Raw genomic sequence first — 26,144 nt, 5'->3', positions numbered from 1 at the left:
AAGATGCATGTACACACACACACAATCTGCAAAATTATTTAAAATTTACAGCAGCAGCATACCGGTATTCTATAATACATTCACACTTTTAAATAATACACGTTATTTTCTGACCAAGTCAAACTATATGAAAAACGGATGCCATACAAAAACAAAAAAAAACAGGGAACGACTAAGGACTTTTTAACTCATCTTACGATAATGTATCCAAGTGCACTCGGAAGAAAAAGAATGCCAATTATCGACAAGAAAGATAAGTCGTCCACGGATTTGTTGACAGGCAGCAGAGCATCAAGTAGTATTTCTGTGATACTCATGTCTCCTAGAGTATTCTGCTTCTAACTAAACAATTCCATCACATCCATGCTATGCATCATGTCACGTTCAGTCAGACACTGAACGTGGACACATAACTGGACACAGTATAGGTCTATCATCGTGTGCATATAATATCTGTCTGCTGACTGACAGATCAAACTGGCTATACGGAAGAACGCTACAGGGAAAAGACGTAGTAGAGTTGAGGAACCTGAGGATTTCAGAAAACATGTTACAGCACCATCTACTGGAGAATGTAAGCAAGGTCAAGACAAAATGCACAAAGAGGTGCGAGATGAGAGATGCAAGTGAATGAATAAGATGATTTACAGCACTCCAACATGCCCAGGACAGGGTTGTATTCATCTGGGTATGCAACAGAAAACATTTGAAACATTTTGCAAGAGGACAAAATTGAGCATTTCTTATTGGACAAATAAGTTTGTTCTTAACTGACTTGCCTAATAAAATAAAGGTTAAATTAAAAAGTCCTAGTAATCCCTCTCCGTTTGTTTTCTACAGTTTAGTGCCTAGTGAATACAACTCAGGTTCCATTCAAAATAATGACCACTAAAACTAGATGAAGTAGTCAAGTCAAATTAAAATGAGTTATTGCATGTCGCTTTGATACAAAGGGGCAACAAAAAGATAAAATTGCAAAGCGTAAAAACATTTTTTGCCCAGGCCCTAATACCAGAAGTTATTTCAAAACAAAACACCTACACGATTATAACATCCAGCTTCAAAGTTATGTTGGCACATGAACACAATGATAGTTCTGTTATTAAAAAAATTATTATAATAATAATAATCTAAATGGGTCCTGCATTTTATGTTTGGTCCCACTTTTAAATAAACAACAAGTCTTCATTAGAACTACAATCATGTATAAGCGAAGTCCTATGACATAAAGGACAATAACAGGTCCTTGCATCTATGCCAAATATGTCCGCCCCGCCCCCCATGACATTTGTTCATGAATGACAGCAACGTTCTACCACAGCACCGGGAGCTGAAGTCCACTAGGTAGGCGCCATAAAAGGTTTGAGCGTCCATAAGTTGTTTTTTCAAAATGTGACCTTTTCTTTCTAGTACAATCATCCCACACTCACAGACTAAAAGAGATGTACACACTAACAAACTCCCTCTGTCTCTAGATTACAGAGGGAGTAGAAAATACATCAATAACTTAAAACATTACAAGCATGCAGACACAAACACACATAGCGATCCTGTCAACCTGCAAAGAAAATAAAACAAAATGACAAAAGTCTACATAGTTCAAATGAAAAAAAGCAAACTTTGAATCTAATAGTACATCAACTGTACTTTATAACTGGGGAGAACAGAACTCCTGACAAACTAGAGGGATGTGTTTCCTCAAACCCAGTTTTGGCTTGAGCCGTGAAGGCTCTACAGTTCAAAGCATGCATCTCCTTCTGCAACTCTTCCTCCCAGCTTTGCCCTGGCAGGGCTCTCTGGCTCCCTCTGCAGGTGGAAGCTCACACTGCGCCACAGCAGTGGTTCAGGAAGAGCTGCTCGATGACCGAGGAGTCAGCTAGCGTGGACAAGTCCCCCAGGTCCCGCTCGTTACGGGCAATCTTACGTAGCACGCGCCGCATGATCTTACCTGTATACACAGAGAGGAAGAAAGGCAATTTGGTCAATAACGCAATTACAAGCTCTCATTCAGAACGGCTTTCAAAATCATAGTGTAAAATGTTGCATCATATGTGCTATTCTCTCACCTGATCTGGTCTTTGGAAGGCTTGGGGCATTCTGTATGAAGTCGGGGGTGGCAATGGCACCAATCTTCTCTCTCACTGTCACAACAGATAATACACAGCATTAGTCATCTGAACATCCTCAATCCCAGTTATAATTCATCTGCTTCAACACAGGAACCTATCGTCTCTGAGATGCATGTAAACAAGGATGGTGCCTTCGAGGACAATCCCTTTAGTCATGTTCAGCGGCAGTACTTGGCCTAAGACGCATGCAAACACCTTGTTTTTTGAGCTCGGCCTCCAGGGTACGGTTGAAGCCGACTCCATCGGTGAGCGTGACAAAGCAGTAGAGACTCTCCCCCTTGACAGGGTGCAGCCGGCTCACCACTGCTGCCTCGGCCACCGCCGCGTGCTCTCCCAGGGCTGACTCCACCTCTGCCGTGCTCAGCAGATGGCCTGGTATGTGTTCAGTAGGGAGAAAACCTTTAGAAACGGGGAGGTACTAGCTAAACTTGTCCAACACAGATATTAATTTTCTGTTGCAAAATTTTGTGCTACGGTGTGCCCTACTTAACATGACCCAGATATGCATAAACTCCATTGACAGGAATATAGTACAACAGTCTACTTATCTCTGAATCATATTTCAGTGCTGGAGCATGTAAGGTAACATTCTCTATCAATCAGTCAGACCTTCTTGGAGGACTAACTTTACCTAATATTTCACAACAGCAGAACACTATTCATGATTCTGAAAATGAATCAGACAATGAGGAAATCCTTGATTTAGTTAAAAACATTTTTCATTGAACCAGACATTGTAGATTCTTCTGATAACAGCTGTGGGAGGAAACTGTGCCGTTGTCACAGGAAAAGTTGGCCCGAGTTTCTAAATCAGTGGAATGCCCAGCGGAAGCAGAGAGGAGTGCCATATGTGGAGTGTCCAAACGAGAACGCAAAGGCTGTTATATAAAACACCTGTCTCCGGATTACATCTTCAAACTAAGGGCATCCGTGACAGAGGGGGAGAACTGGCAACTCTTAAAAATACTAGTTCAAATCACGACGTCAGAGATCTATCTTCAGGTCGGAGCTCTAGTTCCCGAGTTGGATGACCGTTCAAATAGATTTTCCCCAGTTGGAGCACGTTTTTTACCCCGAGTTCACAGTTGTTTTGAACGCACTGAAGTCGGAGATTTCCAAGTTCACAGTTGTTTTGAACTCTGCATTAGAGTTGGAATCATGGTATATTGTTTAGCTAGCTAGCTACAAGTCTAAAACAAAAGACTCCACTATGCAAGCAACCATTTCACTGTACAGTTTACATCTTCTGTATCCCGTGCATAATGTAATATGTCCTACAACACAAAGGGGAAATCCACCATTAGCAGCAGGGCAGAACAAGAGACCACATAGTACAGACATAGCAACACTACGCATTACATTTCACAGAGCTCCAGCTGATAGTACTGACCTGAGACATTCAACATGTCATCCATCCTCCCTGTGATCCAGTAGTACCCATCCGTGTCCCTACGACAACCTGGGGGAGAAACGGTAATACATAAGTGCCGTTTACAGAGGGTCCTGATTTAAACAAGTATACATAAAACAAATTGGAAGTCTATAAAATGATGCCACTTAAAGAATACATATTTGTGCGGTATTCTAGAAACATCAGTCATGATGGTGCTCAGGACCATGTTAGCCTCATCTTACCATCACCGCTGACGTAGTATCCAGGGAATTTCTTGAAATAGGTGGTCTCAAACCTCTGGTGGTTCCCATACACAGTCCTCATGACTCCTGGCCAGGCCTGTTTGAACACCTGAGGAGGAGGACAAGATGCAAGGATGTCCAAAGTCAAAAAAGCATTGAAAATCCAATTCATCAAATGCCGACAACATATTGCATATAAGAGAATTAATTACTTTTGCCGCTAAATTAAAGTACTGGGTAATTTCTACAGTTTTCTTACTAGGTAACCCTCGCATGGTCCCTCCAGCTCCTCCCCAGACTCATTCAAAATGGCTGGGACAACTCCAAAGAAAGGGAAGGTCTGGTGGTGGAGGGGAAAGACCAGAGAGCAAATTAGCCCGACTCGGCCCTCATAATGACAGGAATGGAGAACTTGATAGAATCAACGTAACACTTACAGCAGAGCCAGGCTTCATGGGCGTGGCAGCGGGAAGAGGAGTCAACACGTGGCCACCCTGAGAGAAAAACAAATGGAAAGAGAGATTCAGTCACACACCAAAAGGACAAAATGAAACTACCTTTCAGTATTTACAGTGACAGAAACAGAGGAGACATGTCGATGCCGCAAGGCAGCTACCGTGGCCCGTTATTGTTTTCTATTTTTACTAATAGAAACAGCTGTGTGTGCTGAATTCAGAGAAAGACCAATGCATTAAAAACAAACAAGTGGGTACTGACGGTCTCAGTCTGCCAGAAGGTGTCGACCACGGGGCACCTCTTCTCCCCCACCACGCTGTAGTACCACTGCCACGCCTCTGGATTGATGGGCTCCCCCACCGTCCCCAGCACCTTCAGAGACTCCCGATTGTACCTGACACACACACGGGGAGGGAACGTGTTAACCTGGAAGACACACTCCCATAGACTCACACAAAAGGACAAAACCAAACATGCAGGCATTTATGTATATAGCAGTATATTGAGAAGGCAAAAACAGACCGTCTACTGTACTTAAAGGATAATTTAAGCAGATGGAACACTCAATAGCCCCATCTGTAGACACTGACCCTTTTTCTGTATGAAGTCCTGTCATATTCAGGTCTAGGTTGTGTTCAATGGGGCAGAAATGGTTGAAACGGTGTCAAACCATGAAGAACTGTCCAACTAGAACAGTTTTGTTTTCTGTTGCAAAACATTTTGCGACAGTGTGCCCTAATGAACACAATCCTGGTTAGGAACAGGGTGTATGAGCCAAGTGTGTGGAGACTCACTTCTGGACGGGCTCGCTGCCATACTTCATGAGGAGGCGGATGGCTGTGGGCGCCGTGTAGAACTTGGTAACTTGGTACTTGTCCACTATCTCCCACATGCGGCTCACATCCGGGTAGGTGGGCAGACCCTCGAACTGGACACCGATCAGATTCACATCACAACAGAGTCAGAGGCAGTCACAAAATGAGGCAGATTATGTCAAAACAACTCTATGATCATAAACTAAGTCATAATTGGCTGTCTGATATCAAAGAGAATGCCGTCTCAACTACGTGAGGAAGCAGAGGTGGAAAATAACATCTCCTTTGATCGCTCTCGTCCGGTTTAGACAACTTTTTTTATGAAAAGACATTTTAATGAGTCGCTGTATGAGATGAGTCACAATAAAACCATGACTTGGTTACAACAAATATCTCTATACAGTTTGTCAACATGGACTACGGAGGTTTTTGACACCATTTAAAATCATACGATATTATAAACCTGTTGCACAAAACTTGAAGCGGAAGACCAGAAAAGCAACAAGTTCCTCATAATTAATCACAAAAAGCATCGGTGTCTAACTGGCACCCTACTCCCTATATAGTGCACCACAACCCAAACGGAACTAATGACAGTAGTAAGCCTTTGGGGCCCGCCACTCACCAGGACGCTGGTGGCGCCGTTGGCCAGGGGTCCATATGTGATGTAGGAGTGGCCCGTGATCCAGCCGATGTCGGCCGTACACCAGTACACGTCGTCAGGCTGGTAGTCAAACACCAGCTTGAAGGTGGTGGCCACGTAGAGCATATAGCCACTGACGGTGTGTAGAACACCCTGACGAGAAGAGACACACATGATCATGACAGCAGCACTGACGTGCATGTGAAGAAAGACAAAAAAGCAGAGTGCAAAAACCTAGAAGACACAGAGAGAGGGGGAGGCCAACAAACTGGAAACGTGACCGAGAAAGATGAAGACATGTACTTTCGGGTTTCCCGAGTGGGGACACACAGACAGAAACAGAGTGTAATTTTTGCGTGTGATATTGTGCACCTTGGGTTTCCCCGTGGATCCGCTGGTATACAGGATGAAAAGGGGGTCCTCAGAGTCACACCACTCCGGCTCGCACTCGTCAGACACGCCACTCAGCAAGCTGTGCCAGCACTGATCCACCTCAGGGTTCCACGGCACCTGGCGGAACCACACACAGAATAACTGACTGGGTGACACGGATAGCTGAATGTTCACAGCCCTTGCGAGAGACCGCATCAACAATAATGATTAATTCAACTGATTCTATTCAGTCAAGAGCAACATCCAAGCCTAACAGACAACACTCATATTAAGCAGTAGGAAGAAGTATTAAATGCTTTTAAAATCGCTTAAATCAGAAGTCAGCTCAAATCAAACCTGCCGCTTCGACGAGAAAGAATAGAACAAACGAGAGAATAAGAAAGCGAGAGGCCAGGGAATCAGCAGTGTTTACACTTGAGCAGTCTGTGAAACAACAGTGAGAGAAGTTAGCAAATAATGTAACTTCCAGAATTCATCATCAAAAACGCATCTCCCAAGCTGCTGTTCTTGGGGGTTAAACGTCACTGGTGGGGTTAATGAAATATACTGTACAGATGTTCTGAAACTATGGGTAGGGTCCTGCGTTTTCAGCCAACTTTTATCGTCGTAGCATTTCTGAAAAATGCCATACATGTGCATCACATTGATAGCGTTGCACATATACTGATATACACCGAGTGTACAGAATATCGGGAACGCCTTCCTAATATTGAGTTGCATCCCTTTGTGCCCTCAGAACAACCTCAATTCATCAGGGAATGGGCTCTACAAGGTGTGGCAAGCGTTCCACAGGGATGCTGGCCCATGTTGACTTCAATGCTTCCCACAGTTGTGTCAAGTCAGCTAGAGATCCTTTATGTGGTGGACCATTCTAGATAGACATGGTGAAACTGTTGAGTGTGAAAAACCCAGCAACGTTGCAGTTCTTGACATGTTAAAACCAGTGTGCCTGGCACCTACTACCATACCCCATTTAAAGGCACTTAAATATTTTGTCTTGCCCATTCACCCTTTGAATGGCACACATACACAATCCATGTCTCAATTGTATCACGGCTTAAACATCCTTACTTAACCTGTCTCCTCCCCTTCATCTACACTGATTGAAGTGGATTTAACAACTGACATCAATAAGGGACCATAGCATTCACCTGGTCAGTCTGTCGAGGAAAGAGCACGTGTTCCTAATGTTTTGTACACTCACTCAGTGTATATTGACAGTGCTGCACAATCACAGTAAGAGAAATATTGCCATTATCTATAGCAGGAAACGAAAGGCCCCACTGACGGCACGAGAGATCAATATTGATACACTACATCTACATGGTGAGTCAGGGGTCAATTACCATTTGAAATCTTCTAGTCATTGTTGATTCTTCAGTGTTGCTTTCAGGTCAATTCAAACCCAATGATCTTATCATCTTAAGTATAGGTAAAAGTAAAGGCTCAAGCCAGGCAGAGAAGGTAAGGGACCCCAGACCAGTTGTGAGCAGAGTGCTGTTAGTAAGACCACTGACAGAGGGAGACCCTCTATAGACAGCAGTTAAGGTGTTAATATCGGTGTAACACAGGATCGAGCCCAGGGTTAGGCTACCGCTGAGAAGAGGATCAGACAGAAAGGTGTTTAAAAAACAACAACAAGGAAACAAGAAATTCAAGCTCAGGGAAATCTGAAATACCTGAGGGACGGGACGGATTTTCTTTACGCCGTCTTTCTGTTTCTCCTGCTAGAAGGGGTTAATAGAAACGGTTATTTCAACAGACATAAAAAAAAGGGGGGTGGCGTCATGTCATTCGAACTGTGACATCTGAGACAAAGCCGTACAGGCTTTGCAGAGGGACTATCTATACTTCTCATCTTATACAAACATCAAGGAAGAAGGCAAAAGCGTCGACTGGTTCAGGAAATACAAGTGGAAAAACAAAACACAGGAGGGAGTTAACATTAAAGGGATAACGACTTAAGCCATTATTAACTAAACAGTAGCCCCCGTAGCATGTGGTAAAGTTGATAGACCTGCCCTATGAACAAATGGGTCGTATTCATTAGGCACCAACTGGAAGAAAAGGGAGGGACTACCTGAACTTCTTAATAAGCGACACCCATTTTTATTTTCCATTGCAAAACATTTTACTATGGTGTGTCCTGATGAATAGGACAGTGGAGCTTCTGCTGCTGGTCTCACCTGCAGGTCAGGACAGGGCCGCTTGGCAGGGGGGGACTGGGAGACCAGGGGAGTGGCCTCCGCCTCCTTGGACAGATGTTTCAGCATGATACACCTCTGAACTGGGAAACTCCTGGCAGACGGAGAAGAGGGGGGAGTAGGAAGACGAGGAAGAGAGAAAGAAGAGAGAGTCGTGATTTTCACATGAACAAAGTCGTCACAGCCCTCTCTAGGTAAACACACAAAGGAGACATCTAATGGAGGCAAGCATGGGCATGTGTTGTTGTAAATACCAAGACAAACCATCTCTTCAGGAACGGCAAACGAGTAGAAGTGTGTAAATGCGACTAGCTAGTCCAGAGGAGGCTGCTGAGGGGAGGACGGCTCATAATAACGACTGGAACGGATTGCATAGAAACCATGCGTTTGGTGTATTTGATACCATTCAACCGATTCCGCTCCAGCCATTACCACCAGCCCGTCCTCCCCAATTAAGGTGCCACCAACCTCCTGTGAGCTAGTCAGATAAAGCAGTGCGTCATGAAAAGCTTGGCCCTTACTGGTCCCTGCATTTCTTCAGCGCGTCGTCAGCGATCACCTTCAGGTTGATCAGCTTATCTCCTCTGTAGAAACCATCTGAGAGAGAGGGGGGAGTTCAGAATGGATGAGGTGAAAGGGTGCACACCGAACAATGCCATAGACAGGACGTTACTGGTACTGTAAGATGTGACTGTCAGTGAACTGGCATGAACCGGTCACAGCCTGGGAACAATCTTCATCTTGATATTTTGAAACTGACTGACTATGAAAAGGAAATGATTCCGTCTTAGATTATATGTATAGCTAAGTGGCAAAACATTTGAGTATTGAGGGATTTCAGATGGCAAACAATCCCAAAATGCACATCTAGGGTTTTAGTATAATTTAATAGTAAAAAAAATAAAAAATAAAATAAAAACTTATAGTCCCCTTAGCAACAGTCTTTATTAGAGGGGAGAAATTGCCAATGACCACCCCACTGGCGCACACAAAGGAACCCCATCTAAAGAGGTTATGGTTATAGCGGTTATACAATTAAGATTAGCGTCACTCCAGATCAATATCTGTAGAGTGATGCGGCAAGCCTATACACTGGGCTCTCTATGAGAAAAATAAAGCAGGGCTAATTAAAACCGTGGATTAGGAGGTCATGGGATAATCTATGGCACTATAATCCAGCTAATAAGAGTTTCATTATTACTGCAGTTTAGTTTGCAGTCTCACCGGCCGTGATCAGCAACGAGCACTGGGAGTTCAGGATCCTATCGCACAGCGACTCTGCCGAAAAGCCTGCAAACTGGAAAGCACACAAATAAAAACACAAGTACACTAATCAAATACACTGTGCAGTGTGTGCGTAAGTGTTTGCCTTGTAGGGTGTGGGTAGATAGATTTGTTCCTTCGAAATCTGTACGAGGAAAAGCTGGTAAAATGGCTATTCCATCCATTTAGCACTTAAGTGACTTAAGTCGGCGTCTAAATCAGGCTGGTATGATATGTACCTAAAGGCCACATCCAGACATGGTTGAGATGGTGGCTGTTAGCTACTCACCACGATTGAGTGCACGGCACCGATGCGGACGCAGGCCAGCATGGCCACCACCAGCTCCACCACCATGGGCATGTAGAGGGACACGCGGTCACCCTTCTTCACCCCCTGGGACTTGAGCACGTTGGCAAACTGGCACACCTGCTGGAGCAGCTCTCCGTAGGTCACCTTCATCATGTCGCCAGGCTCATTCCCTTCCCTGTGATGGGACCAACAACAGATGTATCATACATAATGTTTGTAGAGATGTTTTCCCGACTAAAATGACCATAGTTTTAGTCATGTTGCCGGGATGCCAATGTCCAGTGCTCAATTTAACCACTGGCCGATTAATTAGGGTCGATTTCAAGTTTTCATAACAATCGGTAAATCTGCCTTTTGGACGACGATTATATTGCAATCCACGAGGAAACTGCGTGACAGGCTGACCACCTGTTATGCGAGATGACCTTGTTATGCAAAAGGACCTTGTGGCTGCAAGGAGCCAAGGTAAATTGCTATCTAGCATTAAACTTATCTTATAAAACAAATAATCAATCTTCACATAATCACTAGTTAACTACACATGGTTGATGATATTACTAGGTTAACTAGCTTGTCCTGCGTTGCATATAATCAATGCGGTGCCTGTTAATTTATCATCGAATCACAGCCTACTTCAACTTCGCCAAACGGATGATGATTTAACAAAAGCGCAGTCGCGAAAAAAAGCACAATCGTACCTAACCATAAACATCAATACACAGAAGTATATATTTTTAAACCTGGATATTTAGTTAAAATAAATTGATGTTAGCAGGCAATATTAACTAGGGAAATTGTCACTTCTCTTGCATTCAGTGCAAGCAGAGTCAGGGTATATGCAGGAGTTTGGGCCTCCTGGCTCATTGCGAACTGTGTGACCGTAATTAATTTGCTAGAATTTTACATAATTATGACATAACATAGAAGGTTGTACAATGTAAGAGCAATATTTAGACTTAGGGTTCCCACCCATTCAATAAAACATGGAACGGTTCCGTATTTCACTGAAAGAATCAACATTTTGTTTTCAAAATTATAGTTTCCTGATTTTACCATATTAATGACCAAAGGTTCATATTTCTCTGTTTATTATATTATAATTAAGTCTATGATTTGATAGAGCAGTCTGACTGAGCGGTGGTAGGCAGCAGCAGACTCATAAGCATTCATTCAAACAGCACATTCCTGCGTTTGACAGCAGCTCTTCGCAATGCTTGAAGCACAGCGCTGTTTATGACTTCAAGCCTATCAACTCCTGAGATTAGGCTGGCAATACTATAGTGCCTATAAGAACATCCAATAGTCAAATCAAATGTACTTAGAAAGCCCTTCTTACATCAGCTGATATCTCAAAGCGCTGTACAGAAACCCTGCCTAAAACCTCAAATAGCAAGCAATGCAGGTGTAGAAGCACGGTGGCTAGGAAAAACTCCCTAGAAAAGGCCAGAACCTAGGAAGAAACCTAGAGAGGAACCAGGCTATGAGGAGTGGCCAGTCCTCTTCTGGCTGTGCCGGGTGGAGATTATAACAGAACATGGTCAAGATGTTCAAATGTTCATAGATGACCAGCAGGGTCAAATAATAATAATCACAGTGGTTGTCGAGGGTGCAGCGGTTCAGCACTTCAGGAGTAAATGTCAGTTGGCTTTTCATAGCCGATCAAAGGTATATGAAATGAAATACAAATGGTATAGAGAGAAATAGCCGACACGTCATATTTCCTATAATAACTACAACCTAAAACTTCTTAACTGGGAATATTGAACCACCAGCTTTCATATGTTCTCATGTTCTGAGCAAGGAACTTAAGAGTTAGCTTTTTTACATGACACATATTGCACTTTCACTTTCCTCTCCAACACTGTTTTTGCATTATTTAAACCAAATTGAACATGTTTCATAATTTATTTGAGACTAAATTGATTTTATTTATGTATTATATTAAGTTAAAATAAAAGTGTTCATTCAGCATTGTTGTAATTGTCATTATTACAAATATATAAAAATCGGCAGCGGCTTTATTTGGTCCTCCAATAATCGGTATCGGCATTGAAAAATCATAAATCAGTCGACCTCTACTCAAAACATTCCCTCATACCAACATGCTCACAAAGCTCGTGCTCACGATGGATCTATTCTAGCTAAGTCTCATGTGCCAAAAGGTTGAAGTAATAAACTGACATTTTGCCTCTGCTTTACTCAGCAATGTGCCTGAGCTGTGTAATAATTTATCTCTTGAAATATCCTCTTAAAACGAAAAACGCATGACTGGCAAACTAAGGACAAGCCCACTGATTTGGTTTGTTGCACCACAGTTTACAGGGAACATTTCTCACAGGGCGTTGGCTAGTTTATATTGTCAGTTATTTTATCATCAATTCATCGAGCCTTGTGTAATATTAAGCAATCTAAGTTTCACAATCTGCTTTCCACCCCCCGTAAAAGTATGTTTTAGGATGGCACAGTGATTGCTATCCTTAGGCATGGAATGTGGGATAGATGGGTGAAATTGATAAGTGACCTTTGCTCTGACTTCTCAGCAGTCTGTTGGGGCTCCTGTTATGGGCCAGTGTTCACACAGAGGTATGACATGGCCAACTGTGTTAGGAGGGACATAGTGCTTTAACAGAGAAACAAACTTGCCCAGTAACCAGACTTTAAAACAGAATTGGTCATTTTTTTGTTGGCTGAGGAGCGCATCGGAGTAGCCTTGTTCTATTTCACTGGCACGAGCGGTCTTTCCATCACCTGCAGTCCGAGAGTACTAGTAGATGCGCATCTGAGATCACATAGCATTTTACATTCACGTCATTTAGCAGAAGCTCTTATCCAGAGTGATTTACAGGCGCAATTAGGGTTAAGTGCCTTGCTCAATGGCACGTCGACAGATTTTTCACCTAGTCATCTTGGGGATTCGAACAAACTACCTTGCGGTTACTGGTCCAACGAACTTGAACACTAGGTTACCAGTGTTCTTGTAGAAAGCAATGACTCCCCCATTGCTGAGTAAAATTTGCTATAAGTGGGCTAGAAACGAACTAGCAAATAATATCAACAAATGTGCAAACTTGCTTTCTACAAGAACACAAATTTGTACATAGTCTATGAAAAGCGAGCTTTTGTCTTAGAAGGGCAAAAAGTGTCCTATTTTGAGACCGGCTTGAATTTGCAAATAAGCCAATAGGCAGATGGTCGCATACATTTTTGTATGATTCTCTGTATGGTAATAATACATTTAAATTTGTAATAGAACACAATAGCGCAATTTCAAGTCACCTATAATTTGAGCTTTCGGACAAGTAAAACATTCATACAAGGGTTCATGTCAAGCCACGCATAACGCTAAAAAAAGAAAAAGTGTAGGCCTACATTGAACATCACACATTGGCCATTGTAAGCCATCAAAGAAGTCAACAGCTATATCCATGTGGAAATGTTACGGCATTTCCTCCATTGGTTTTGTTGATAGGCCTTCATCAGGGATGGGCAACCTATGGCCCGCGGGATCAGGACAGAGTTTGAGAAACCCTGAGTTAGCTGGCCGCTACACTATCTAAACTTGTAGTAAGAATGGTCAAATTACCAAAACTGCAAACATATGGCAAAATGTGAAGGAATTGCAGGAACTTTGCTGTAATAATGGTAATTGTTCTATCCTCCCCATGACAAATTAGTAGAACTGCATGAAATTACTTATATAACTAAATATGTTCTCTCTTCGCTGTCATGAAGGGGGACGCTAAGATGTTTTGCTAGCAAGGCTAGGGCAGGCTCTGACAACATGTGTGGATGTGGGTACGCAGACCCACAAGCCACTGCAGCCCCTCGATGAGCTAGATTTTTTGGGCCCCCACCTAGGGCTGTGCTGGTCATGAAATTTCGTCAGCCGGTGATTGTCAAGCAAATAACTGGTCGGCCTCACGATAATTGACCGTTAATTAACATAAACACATTCGGCATCTCCTGGCTTCCACACAGCCTACAGGCCACTGATGCAGACCTTTGGAACATCTACATTTTAAAAAGTCAAATAAATACATGGAATATAGCCTACACCTTCACAATAAATCCATTTTTTGTTTTAGACAGGTCTAAAGAAGCATGATATGAAGAAAATGTAGTCGATTTCAGAAGAACAGAATAGCATACTCCGAGTTGTCCTTATGTTAGGCCCTGATCTAGCGATGCAAAATTGCTGTGGGCTACACTAGTTCATTTAGAATTCCATGACATTATTTTATAGTATGAAGAATACAACAAAGCTGAATAAAATAGGAAGGATATTTTCTCCAAATGATTTGAGGGAGTGCGCAAATGCAGCTATTCTTTGTTGACTGGTTAACAAAGAAATAGGTACCCGTATATGCTTCATTTAGAGTTATGTAACTTTAGATGGAATACAAACATTGGGCTATATGTTTACATTTTTAATACATTGTAAGGCTGCATGATGCGACTAATGATTATTTGAAAAAAGTCGCTTGAAAGGCATGAGCTCTGCTTTGTTTTTTGTGCAGGCTGTACACACTTCATCAGTCTCATTCACAATTTGACAAGCACTTGCTAATGCCTCAAATTTCCTGGCGGCATTCCCCTTTGTGTGACCGTAATGCAGCCTAAAAAAATCCATGCCTTTTGCAGCCAGCAGCCGTTGTGCCCTTGGTCTGGAGTGCTGCCTTGTGCCTTTCTCCCTGAATGCTGCCTGTTCCGAAGCACCTCTCACTCACATAGCTCTCCGTCACGTGATCAGGTATTCCTCACAGGCTACAAGTGAAGACAGATATCAGGGACGCAACTGCGGACATCCTTATCCAATTCCCGAGGTGCATATTGAAGATATTGGAAGAACTGTTCACAGTTACTTTGTCAGCCAACAAGATGAGTAGGCCTAACGAACAGCAAAAGCACTAGCCTGTCAATCTACTGTTCCCCATAGTACAAAAGCTGACCTATTCTGTACGAGAAAGAAATATTCCAAACATAGTCTGGGACAGTTGTGGGATGTGATAAATCCTAAATTAATACAACCACTAGCATCAGAAAAACATCTTTATGAAATGTGGCTGACGCAGCAGATCAAAACATTTAGCTTAAAACGTTGATAAACTATTAGGCTATTTCTTCACATTATAAGCACAGCAATGCGCACGTGGCAGTATGGCTATATGTGCAAATGTTCCACTAGCGGGAAAACATCATTATCAAAAGTGACCGCAAATGCGATTATAGATGTAATGATTTTATTATAAAAAAAGGTGCATTCTTAAGGTGAAAATGATCTTCCCCAAACTTGAAACTCACGTGCTGCTTATGTATGCCAGTTAGGCTCTACACCACTTGTAAAGCAGATTAATCTGCTTAATTTTAACAAGTTATTTGGCAACTTCAGTTATGATACAAACCTTATAAAAACATATAGGCCTATGGGCTAGGCTACACGAGTTGTGCTACGATTAAAATATTTGGCAAAAAAAAGCCATTGTTTCTTACCTTATGCTGGGCATCACTGACAAGTGAATTTATCATTCACAAGTGATACGCTAATATTATCACCTATCAGACTACTTTTTATTTAATCGTGTCTTTACATATACTAAATAATGTGTGAAATTTGTTTTGACTTTTTTTTTTTTGCCAACAAAGGGTATATAACAAAGTATTGAGATAAACTTTTGTTATTGACCAAATACTTATTTCCACCATAATTTGCAAATAAATTCATAAAAAATCCTACAATGTGATTTTCTGGATTTTTCCCCCTCATTTTGCCTGTCATAGTTGAAGTGTACCTATGATAAATTACAGGCCTCTCTCATCTTTTTAAGTGGGAGAACTTGCACAATTGGTGGCTGACTAAATACTTTTTTGCCCCACTGTAGCTACAGTTGGTATTAATCCTGTATTGAACACAGATCATCCCGTCTTCAATTTGATCGATTATTTACGTTAAAAAATACCTAAAGTTGTATTACAAAAGTAGTTTGACATTTTTTGGCAAAGTTTACAGGTAAACTTTGAGATATTTTGTAGTCACGTTTCACAATTTGGAACCGGTGTTTTTCTGGATCAAACGCGCCAAATAAATGGACATTTTGGATATACACTGCTCAAAAAAATAAAGGGAACACTTAAACAACACAATGTAACTCCAAGTCAATCACACTTCTGTGAAATCAAACTGTCCACTTAGGAAGCAACACTGATTGACAATAGATTTCACATGCTGTTGTGCAAATGGAATAGACAAAAGGTGGAAGTTATAGGCAATTAGTAAGACACCCCCAATAAAGGAATGGTTCTGCAGGTGGTGACCACAGACCACTTCTCAGTTCCTATGCTTCCTGGCTGATGTTTTGGTCACTTTTGAATGCTGGCGGTGCTTTCACTCTAGTGGTAGCATGAGACGGAGTCTACAACCCACACAAGTGGCTCAGGTAGTGCAGTTCATCCAGGATGGCACATCAATGCGAGCTGTGGCAAAAAGGTTTGCTGTGTCTGTCAGCATAGTGTCCAGAGCATGGAGGCACTACCAGGAGACAGGCCAGTACATCAGGAGACGTGGAGGAGGCCGTAGGAGGGCAACAACCCAGCAGCAGGACCGCTACCTCTGCCTTTGTGCAAGGAGGTGCACTGCCAGAGCCCTGCAAAATGACCTCCAGCAGGCCACAAATGTGCATGTGTCAGCATATGGTCTCACAAGGGGTCTGAGGATCTCATCTCGGTACCTAATGGCAGTCAGGCTACCTCTGGCGAGCACATGGAGGGCTGTGCGGCCCCACAAAGAAATGCCACCCCACACCATGACTGACCCACCGCCAAACCGGTCATGCTGGAGGATGTTGCAGGCAGCAGAACGTTATCCACGGCGTCTCCAGACTCTGTCACGTCTGTCACATGTGCTCATGTGCTCAGTGTGAACCTGCTTTCATCTGTGAAGAGCACAGGGCGCCAGTGGCGAATTTGCCAATCTTGGTGTTCTCTGGCAAATGCCAAACGTCCTGCACGGTGTTGGGCTGTAAGCACAACCCCCACCTGTGGACGTCGGGCCCTCATACCACCCTCATGGAGTCTGTTTCTGACCGTTTGAGCAGACACATGCACATTTGTGGCCTGCTGGAGGTCATTTTGCAGGGCTCTGGCAGTGCACCTCCTTGCACAAAGGCGGAGGTAGCGGTCCTGCTGCTGGGTTGTTGCCCTCCTACGGCCTCCTCCACGTCTCCTGATGTACTGGCCTGTCTCCTGGTAGCGCCTCCATGCTCTGGACACTATGCTGACAGACACAGCAAACCTTTTTGCCACAGCTCGCATTGATGTGCCATCCTGGATGAACTGCACTACCTGAGCCACTTGTGTGGGTTGTAGACTCCGTCTCATGCTACCACTAGAGTGAAAGCACCGCCAGCATTCAAAAGTGACCAAAACATCAGCCAGGAAGCATAGGAACTGAGAAGTGGTCTGTGGTCACCACCTGCAGAACCACTCCTTTATTGGGGGTGTCTTACTAATTGCCTATAATTTCCACCTTTTGTCTATTCCATTTGCACAACAGCATGTGAAATCTATTGTCAATCAGTGTTGCTTCCTAAGTGGACAGTTTGATTTCACAGAAGTGTGATTGACTTGGAGTTATATTGTGTTGTTTAAGTGTTCCCTTTATTTTTTTGAGCAGTGTATATCGACGGAATTAATTGAACAAAAGGACCATTAGTGATGTTTATAGGAAATATTGGAGTGCCAACAACAGAAGCTCGTCAAAGGCATGAATTATATTTTTATTTCTGCGTTTTGTGTCGCACCTGCAGGGTTGAAATATGCTTCTCTCTCTTTGTTTACTATGGTGCTATCCTCAGATAATAGCATTGTTTGCTTTCGACGAAAAGCCTATTTGAATGCTGAGATGTTGGCTGGATTCACAACCAGTGTAGCTTTAATTTGGTATCTTTCATGTGTGATTTAATGAAAGTTTGATTTTTATAGTAATTTTTATAGTAATTAATTTGAATTTGGCGCTCTGCATTTTCTCTGTCTTTTTGCCAAGTGAGACAGTAGCGTCCCGCCTATACTCAGATTTTTGGATATAAATATGAACTTTACTGAACAAAACATACATGTATTGTGTAACATGAAGTCCTATGAGTGTCATCTGATGAAGATCATCAAAGGTTAGTGATTAATTTTCTCTATTTCTGCTTTTTGTTACTCCTCTCTTTGGCTGGAAAAATGGCTGTCTTTTTCAGTGACTTGGCTCTAACCTAACATAATCGTTTGGTGTGCTTTCGTAGTAAAACCTTTTTGAAATCGGACACTTTGGCTGGATTTACAACAAGTGTATCTTTAAAATGGTGTAAACTACTTGTCTGTTTGAGGAATTTAAATTATGGAATTTCTGTTTTGAATTTGGCGCCCTGCAGTTTCACTGGCTGTTGAGGTACCGTCCCACATACCCTAGTGAGGTTAAGCAGTGAATGGAGGACACATTTCCAGTGGTTCATTTTCATGTCAGCCCAGTAGGCTATACCCCTGGTGTAAAGCAAAGCAATGTGCTTAATATTGGGAAAGTTGAGAAATAAATACAGTAGGCCTAGCCTATGGAAAGCTGATGGGATCCTCCTCTTTTTAATAGAGGCCATCCCTCAGTCCTCACGCAATTGCATAGCCTACAGAAATGTGGCGCAACGTGTGCTCATGGGCTCTCATGAATTGTTTGATTAGATTTCCTATAACATTTGCATTGATGTCAGAGTGATTAGAGGGACAATAGAGTGCTGATTACCAGGCAGTTAGCAAGTTTGGAATGCTACTAATGACCAACAGCAGCATCAGAGCTTGGAGAAGCCTAATTACCGAGACTAAGCGGTCACGTGGAATTTAACTGCCTCCATGACTGACGGTGTGGCGGTAATATGGTCACGGCAACAGCCCTACCCCCACCTCTGGCCTACATTATGCTCAAATAGCCTATTAGACACAATAGCCGACCTAAACCCCCAAGAGTTGATTGACTCATGGGTCAATCTAATTAACATCAGTTAAAGATTCCTCAATCTGTGTTTAAGTTAGAGATGTTTTTTTGTATGGTCTGTGTCTCCATCCACCACACCCGCCGATGTCGGCCTTCCGCATCTGTGGTGGAAAGTGGCAGAGCTAGAGCGCTGTTTGTCGAAAAATTGGTCTTCTCACATCTGTAGCGTCCGAAAGGTTTGGCCTACAAATTAATATGACCACTCTACGGAATGATAAGACTCACGAACAGATGGTGTTCTCTGTTTTGTTCTACGACCCCCCACAAGTGTCATGGGACTCGTCTGAAGTCGGTACCGCTGATGTGTCAACTTCTGTCTATAGCGTCCGAACCGTTTGGGCTACAGACTAATGACCCCACAAACACGATGGCATCCTCCATTTCTCGTCTGAAGGTAACCCGATACCGATTTTAAAATGAATGGAAGTAGTTGTGACCCCCCCCAAAATAGGGGTTAAATATGTGTAAAACTATTTTTACATAATTCCTGAGCTTTTTCATATCTCCTAGGTATAGGACAGACAAAACCTTGTGATTTAACTGAATGCCTCTTTTGCCAGAACGGGGGGGGGGGGGGGGGGCCCACCTACATCAGCACAGAATAAACATAACGAACTACAGTAAAAATTAGGGCATTTAGGGACAAAACCTATTAGGCTGTGTGTAATAAGAAATCTAAAGGAAAGAGAGCACTTCTGGGTCTGGCTGTGAATGTAGATTGAGAAACAATGGGCCTGCCAGATACTGTAGAGGGCCACTGTTGTTATCTCGCAACTGTTTAAGTGCAAGCACGAAAAGACCCATGCAAAGCTCTGCTTTCACACAACATGGATTTCTCAATAGACTGTACACTCCTCCCTTTTAGACTGATGTTTATTTATGAGCTTCACTCTACTCTCTGGTGGAGTCTCACACGACTGCTGGCAGATCAAGGTCATCCAACTAGTTCCCCTCCCCATGGTGGTGACAGTGTGACTAAACACACACAAGTCAAGGCAGCCAGTCCTATGAATACACTTTCAGCACTCAGTCAAGATGATGAAACACTCCACTGTTGTAGAGGTTGGCAGAGGACAGGGAAAAAAAACATGCCTGCCTAGCACCTACATCAGCACAGAATAAACATAACGAGCTACAGTACAAATTAGAGCATTTAGGGACAAAAACAGCTAAAGTAGCCTAGCAACAGACGATAGGCTTTCCTATTACAACGTCAGTCCGAGACAAAAAAAGTAATTCCTAAAGAAAGGACATATCCATTGGACTGAATAAGATAAGTAGCAGGGCCAAAATAATGGTATGAACAGGCTGATGGGACATGGGAACTGATGGGACAGACATTTCACACTTGAGAAGTCATGAGCACAGAGAATGGCATTTCAAGCTACAGCAATGTAAGACAGAACTTTGGACGTTCTGCAAAATCTCTTCTAACTTTAACCAATGTAATGAGTAGCCCGTCAGTACGGAATACACTTCAAAATTCTACGAGTGAGAACTTCTCCTGTAGTGAGAAGTCAGTTTTCTAAAATCAGAGTTGAGACCTCAGTCACCATTGTACAAGTTCTGTGTAGGCCTAATGTTGTTCATCATTAGCCAATATCTGCGCTACAATTTGCAAGACACGCAGACACCTAAATTAATTCAACTTTGATGTGACTGGGAGCTTGGGTGTCCGTAAACCAATGCATTGAGACTACAGAGTTGCAAAGAAAAAGCCATATCTCAGACTGGCCAATAAAAAGAAAAGATTAAGATGGGCAAAAGAACACAGACACTGGACAGAGGAACTCTGCCTAGGAGGCCAGCATCCCGGAGTGGCCTCTTCACTGTTGACGTTGAGACCGGTGTTTTGCGGATACTATTTAATGAAGCTGCCAGTTGAGGACTTGTGAGGCGTCTGTTTCTCAAACTAGACACTAATGTACTTGTCCTCTTGCTCAGTTGTGCACCGGGGCCTCCCACTCCTCTTTCTATTCTGGTTAGAGACAGTTTGTGCTCTTCTGTGAAGGGAGAAGTACACAGTGTTGTATGAGGTCTTCAGTTTCTTGGCAATTTCTCACACGTAATAGCCTTAATTTCTCAGAACAAGAATAGACTGACGAGTTTCCGGAGAAATGTTTGTTTCTGGACATTTTGAGCCTGTAATCGAACCCACAAATGCTGATGCTCCAGATACTCAACTAGTCTAAAGAAGGCCAGTTTTATTGCTTCTTTAATCAGAACAGTTTTCAGCTGTGCTAACATAATTGCAAAAGGGTTTTCTAACGATCAATTAGCCTTTTAAAATGATAACTTGGATAAGCTAACACAACGTGCAATTGGAACACAGGAGTGATGGTTGCTGATAATGGGCATCTGTACGCCTATGTAGATATTCCATTAAAAAAACAATTCAAGCCATTTCCAGGCACAATAGTAATTTACAACATTAACAATGTTTACACTGCATTTCTGATTTTATGTTATTTGAAATGGACAGAAAACGTGATTTTCTTTCAAAAACAAGGACATTTCTAAGTGACCCTAAACTTTTTACAATAGTATGTATGTATGTATATATCCTTTATTTAACTAGGCAAGTCAGTTAAGAACAAATTCTTATTTACAATGACAGCCTACCCCGGCCAAACCCGGACGACACTGGGTCCTATGGGACTCCCAATCACGGCCGGATTTGATACAACCTGGAATCGAACCCGGGACTGTAGGACGCCTCTTACACTGAGATGCAGTGCCTTAGACCACAGCGCCACTCGGGAGCACTGGCACTACAGAGATCAAAATTAAAAAGTGAAACATTGTTTCCCGAAATCAGACAGCGAGGCTTGTATTGATTAAGCCCCGCTGTACCAAACTAAATGCTAGGTTGGAAGCAAGAAGAAATAATCCACGAGATGAGATAAATACAAGAGAGGATTCGGACAGGAACATATATTCTTATGGCGGCGCAGTGATCATTTTCAGATTTAACTATTAGCAGGCATAGGTCTGCAACGCTAACACAGAAAGGCTTGGAACGCTGCTCGTCCAATCAGCAGCCAGGATCCAAACAACCAATTTTATATGTGTATTTTTGCATCTCAACTTCAACGCTCACTTATACCAACATAACACACAAATAGCTAACACATCCCTAAATAACCCATCCAGCACTAGAAGCCCATTCGTCCTCATGGATTCACTATTCATTCATGGGGACATCTTTGAACTGAGGCTAGCTTTCACAAAGGAGGGGGGAAAAAATATTTGATGTGAGTAATGCGCAATGAGGCAAGAGACGAAGGACCAAGGATCACTGTTGAACCATTTAGCCTCCTCTCCTAGCATTCCATCCCATTGTTCCTGAGGGACACCCCCTCTCAAGCAGAGAACCATAGAACGACCAACAAGAGAGTGCTTTGATAACCTCCGTAATCCCCTTGACACACGCACACACTGACCAGTAGAATGCCACTTTGTCCCCAAGCTTCCTCTCATGAACGTTGCGGTCAAGGACGTTGTAGCAGATGTTGGTGGTGGCCCCCTCCATGCACTTGATGTAGATCTCCCCCTTCGTCACGTCAAAGTTGTAGTCCAAGAACTGGCCCGTGTGCTTCGACTTCCAGTAGAAGTCTTTCGCAATGTCACCCCAGAATTCTGGAATAAGGAAACAATGAGCCATTATGATGACCACTAACAGGTGGTTGAAAGGGACAATCATGCAAGGCCACCTGCAGCCTCCACCACCAGGAAGAACAGAAATGTCAGACAGATGCATTTCTTGTGACATTTCCAAATGTGTAAACACTCATGAACTGCCATCCATGTTATACAGATAAAAAAAACAGTATTACTGCATGATGTTGGCTAGCTATCCTTATCCACCCCTGCAGATATGAGAGAGCCTGAAGCGAGGCAAGTAGGGAAGGGGTGTTTTATGCACATTAGCACAGAAATATTAAGGATATGCTGGCAAAATGTATACATTGTTGGGTCCCAAGTAAAACAAGACCTACTGGCATAAGTTTAGTTTATTAGGATCCCCATCAGCTACTGCAAATGCAGCCGCTACTCTTCCTGCGGTCCACATAAAACAAATACACAAAGTACAGAACAGCTATAGACAAGAAGATAACATTCAATTCAAAATAAAGTCACAAAGAAACATATAAACTATTTACACACTATTCATATATAGAGTATAGTTAAATATTTTTCTAAAGAGTATAGGCGCTGTGATACAAGATGTTTGTTTTTGAAAGCTAAACTGGCTTTTTGACTGAGTAACCTCTGGCGGCAGAGCACTCATGGCTCTATACACAACTGAGCGACTCATTAAATCTGTGTTTGGTTTGGGTATCGTGAAGAAATCCATAGTGGTGTGTCTGGTGGGGTATGTATGTTTGAAGTGTATGCAAATACATTATACAAGGGGTTAGGCATTTACACATGTTTTTCTTAAAGACTAGAAGTAGTTAACTTCTCCTCACCCATGTAACACGGTCATGCATGGTTGTTATTTCTTGGTATGCAGTTAAGGGGAAGGCGTGCTGCTAGGACTTTTTCTGCAACTTAACATATTACTGGATTGTAATCAAGATGGGACAAGATCAGGGCCTGAACAACTAGCTAGTACAGTTGCTCTATGTATCAAAAACACAGATCTATGTATAAGCAGACTTGACTTGACCATGATAAATGACCATCCAATGTTACTTCTAGTTCAGTTTCTTCAACTTGTTCAATGGTCACACCCTTTATACACAACTCCAGGTGAGGTTTAGGTCTAAGAGAATGCTTTGAACCAAATACAATGTTTTTGGATGTAGAGGCATTTATGAACAGTTTATTGTTAATTACCCATTCTGAAAATAACTAATTTCTATGAGTCAGTGAGCTCACTGGCAGTAGGTGCTGTGTGGAGTGTGCAATCAGTATACATTCATTTTAGCTTCTTGTAAGACAAGAGGCACATCATTTGTAAAAACAAAAGTGAAAAGGTGTCCGCTCATGCAATACTTGTACTTCCACAAGTTGTTGACAAGGCTTTGATACGCGTATTTGTAGAAATCAAATCAAAAATATGGGTCACATAAACATATTTAGCAGATGTTATTGCGAGTGTAGCGAAATCCTACCATCTGGATTTTCAATGGATTTCAGGTAGAGTTCTTTGTAATTTTCAAAGTTGGGAACATGAGCATTCTTCTTCAAGGCTCCTCCTGCATGAAAAACGTCCTCCTTTGGTGCTTTGTCTGGAATCATTTTGCCCTCGAGTCAGCTGCCTAACTAGCTAGCTATCCTACCTATCGATTAGCTGTCGAAATACGAGACAGGTGGAAAGTTACCTAGAATAGTTTGAGGATAAAATGTTGATATTTGCTCGTGCCCAATGCAGCTCTAGTAACGTACAAATCTAACCAGCCTCCAGTGAGTCACCCTCTCATTGGTCTGGCACAAAAACAAGGGCTAGTTAGCCAAATTAATGTACTTCCTTGTTTGACTGCGGATGCATCTTTAGCCTCCTACTAGCTACTTCCACGTTAATGCTTGGAACTATGGTAGCTAAAGAAGCATAATAAAGCAATGTAGTTAGCTACTGAGAAAAAGACAGCTAGCTAACGTATTACTAGGCAGTGGAACCCGAAGAAATGAACTAGCAGCGAACTACCTACATCAGCTAGCCATCTCTAGAAAATAGTTAAGTTCAAATATAAAATATACTTTTTGGCTAAGAAAAATGTTTCAATGTAACTGCATTTTGAGTTTGAGCTGGCTAGAGTTCAAATCCTTGTAAGTTTTAGCTAGCATACAATAGCTCCCTAGCAGCTAGGAAAGTAGCAAGCAAACAAGATTCACTGGGACTTGCGAGACAAGGCCTTTCTGTTCGACGTGCTAGGTCGAACACCACTTGACTTGATATGCCCTTCTTCCATTCAAACAAAATCTATTGCGTTCATACTGAAATATGACATTTTTATCTGCAAGGGTATCCGTTTTGCCCTGAAGTGAAAGTGGTCTACCGTTCGTCCAAAAACCTCGTTCGTTTAACCGCAGAAACAACGCTAAGGTAGAACGCATGGGAGCGCAGAGGTGTACTCCGTTTGACCCACAACCACCGCAGTCGATCATATTTGAGCAGGCAGGTTTTAAAGGGACCACGAGTCAGAATTTAAGATCCACGGCCACTTATTAACTTATATTTTTAGAAACTCAGTCGGGGTCTCAATTTACTATTGAGAGTAAAGAATAGTAGAATAAACCAGGTTAAATTTCGAAATTTGGTTGTGTAACAGCAGTTTTTCTCTTATGTCAGTCACTGACAGTCCCTCAATTAGCCATGCTAGCTAACACTTTTTGGTAACACTACTTGACGCCTAGCATCATCACACTTTATGGCAGGGTCATAACCATGTCATAATATCTCATAACAGCTGACATAACTTGTCATAACCTTTATAATATGGTTATAACACTGTCATGACATATTTAGACCTGTTGTGCCATATATTGCATTGTTTTATGGCTGGTTATGACACCTATATAAGAGTGTCAAAACCCACAAAATCTACCACACAAGGCAAAATATTACATTACTTACACCATAGCCTACTTGTCAACAGTATGTTCATGTTATATAAAAAATTTCTGAAATTGACCATATTAAATTATCATTGTAATTGCACACATCGTTGTCGGATATGCACCTACCCCAATGCTCTGTTTCTGATGACTGGGATGAATGCAGGAGCATATTTCAGGAGCAGGACATTCTTTTTAAAAATGTATTTAACCTTTATTTAACTAAGCAAGTCAGTTAATTACAAATTCTTATTTACAATAACGGCCTACCCCGACCAAACCCGGACGACGCTGGGCCAATTGTGCACCGCCCTATGGGACTCCCAATCATGGCCAGATGTGATGGAGCCTGGACAAGACACCCCCTTTGTGACTGATGACTGACATAAGGGCATGTACCTGATAGGCCTATCTGGCTTATATGATTATGATGGTCATAAGGCTTCTTGACAGTGTGATAAAGTGTATTTTCTTAGTCCAAGTAAAGTGACACAAGATGGTCATAATGCTTCATGACATTTCATAAGGTGCATTTTCTTAGTCCAAGTGACACAGGATGGTCATAATGCTTTATGACAGTGTCATAGTGTATTTTCTACAAGTTATTTAAAAAATCCTAGGGTCGATTGACGTGCCGGTGCTTCAATCTAAGTAACACAATAAAAAAATCCCCATTAAAATCTGTCAATTTAAGCTAGAAACATCTGTTG

General features: G+C 42.3%; 1 protein-coding gene across 2 annotated transcripts; it reads right to left on the bottom strand.

Annotated features, from left to right (window-relative positions):
* Positions 1-660: 660 nt before the first annotated feature.
* LOC120059440 (acetyl-coenzyme A synthetase, cytoplasmic-like) lies at positions 661-24,943 on the bottom strand. 2 transcript variants are annotated; one of them, XM_039008485.1, is made up of 18 exons: positions 23,991-24,943; positions 22,314-22,509; positions 9,828-10,023; positions 9,500-9,572; positions 8,797-8,872; positions 8,258-8,369; positions 7,751-7,798; positions 6,051-6,188; positions 5,661-5,831; positions 5,015-5,148; positions 4,482-4,614; positions 4,202-4,258; positions 4,024-4,104; positions 3,765-3,873; positions 3,520-3,588; positions 2,325-2,501; positions 2,067-2,141; positions 661-1,948 (listed from the first exon to the last, which is right to left on the bottom strand). In XM_039008485.1, exons 1-18 carry the CDS (start codon positions 24,115-24,117, stop codon positions 1,821-1,823), a joined length of 2,100 nt encoding a protein of 699 aa, XP_038864413.1. In that variant the 5' UTR covers positions 24,118-24,943; the 3' UTR covers positions 661-1,820. The 2 variants fall into 2 exon arrangements, with proteins under 2 accessions (XP_038864413.1, XP_038864414.1); XM_039008486.1 differs by having other exon boundaries at positions 7,751-7,795.
* Between the last annotated feature and the right edge of the window lie 1,201 nt (positions 24,944-26,144).

Source organism: Salvelinus namaycush, chromosome 14, assembly GCF_016432855.1.
Source record: "Salvelinus namaycush isolate Seneca chromosome 14, SaNama_1.0, whole genome shotgun sequence".
In the NCBI taxonomy this organism is placed as follows: Eukaryota; Metazoa; Chordata; class Actinopteri; order Salmoniformes; family Salmonidae; genus Salvelinus; species Salvelinus namaycush.
This window is presented reverse-complemented; position numbering and strand designations above follow the sequence as displayed.

Excerpts from the sequence above, each read along its gene's own strand:
- LOC120059440 (XM_039008485.1), bottom strand. The coding sequence starts at position 24,117 with ATGATTCCAGACAAAGCACCAAAGGAGGACGTTTTTCATGCAGGAGGA. Across the intron at positions 8,873-9,499 it reads CTCGTTGCTGATCACGGCCG|ATGGTTTCTACAGAGGAGAT; the intron begins GTGAGACTGCAA and ends CCTCTCTCTCAG. Across the intron at positions 4,105-4,201 it reads CCATGAAGCCTGGCTCTGCT|ACCTTCCCTTTCTTTGGAGT; the intron begins GTAAGTGTTACG and ends CTCCACCACCAG.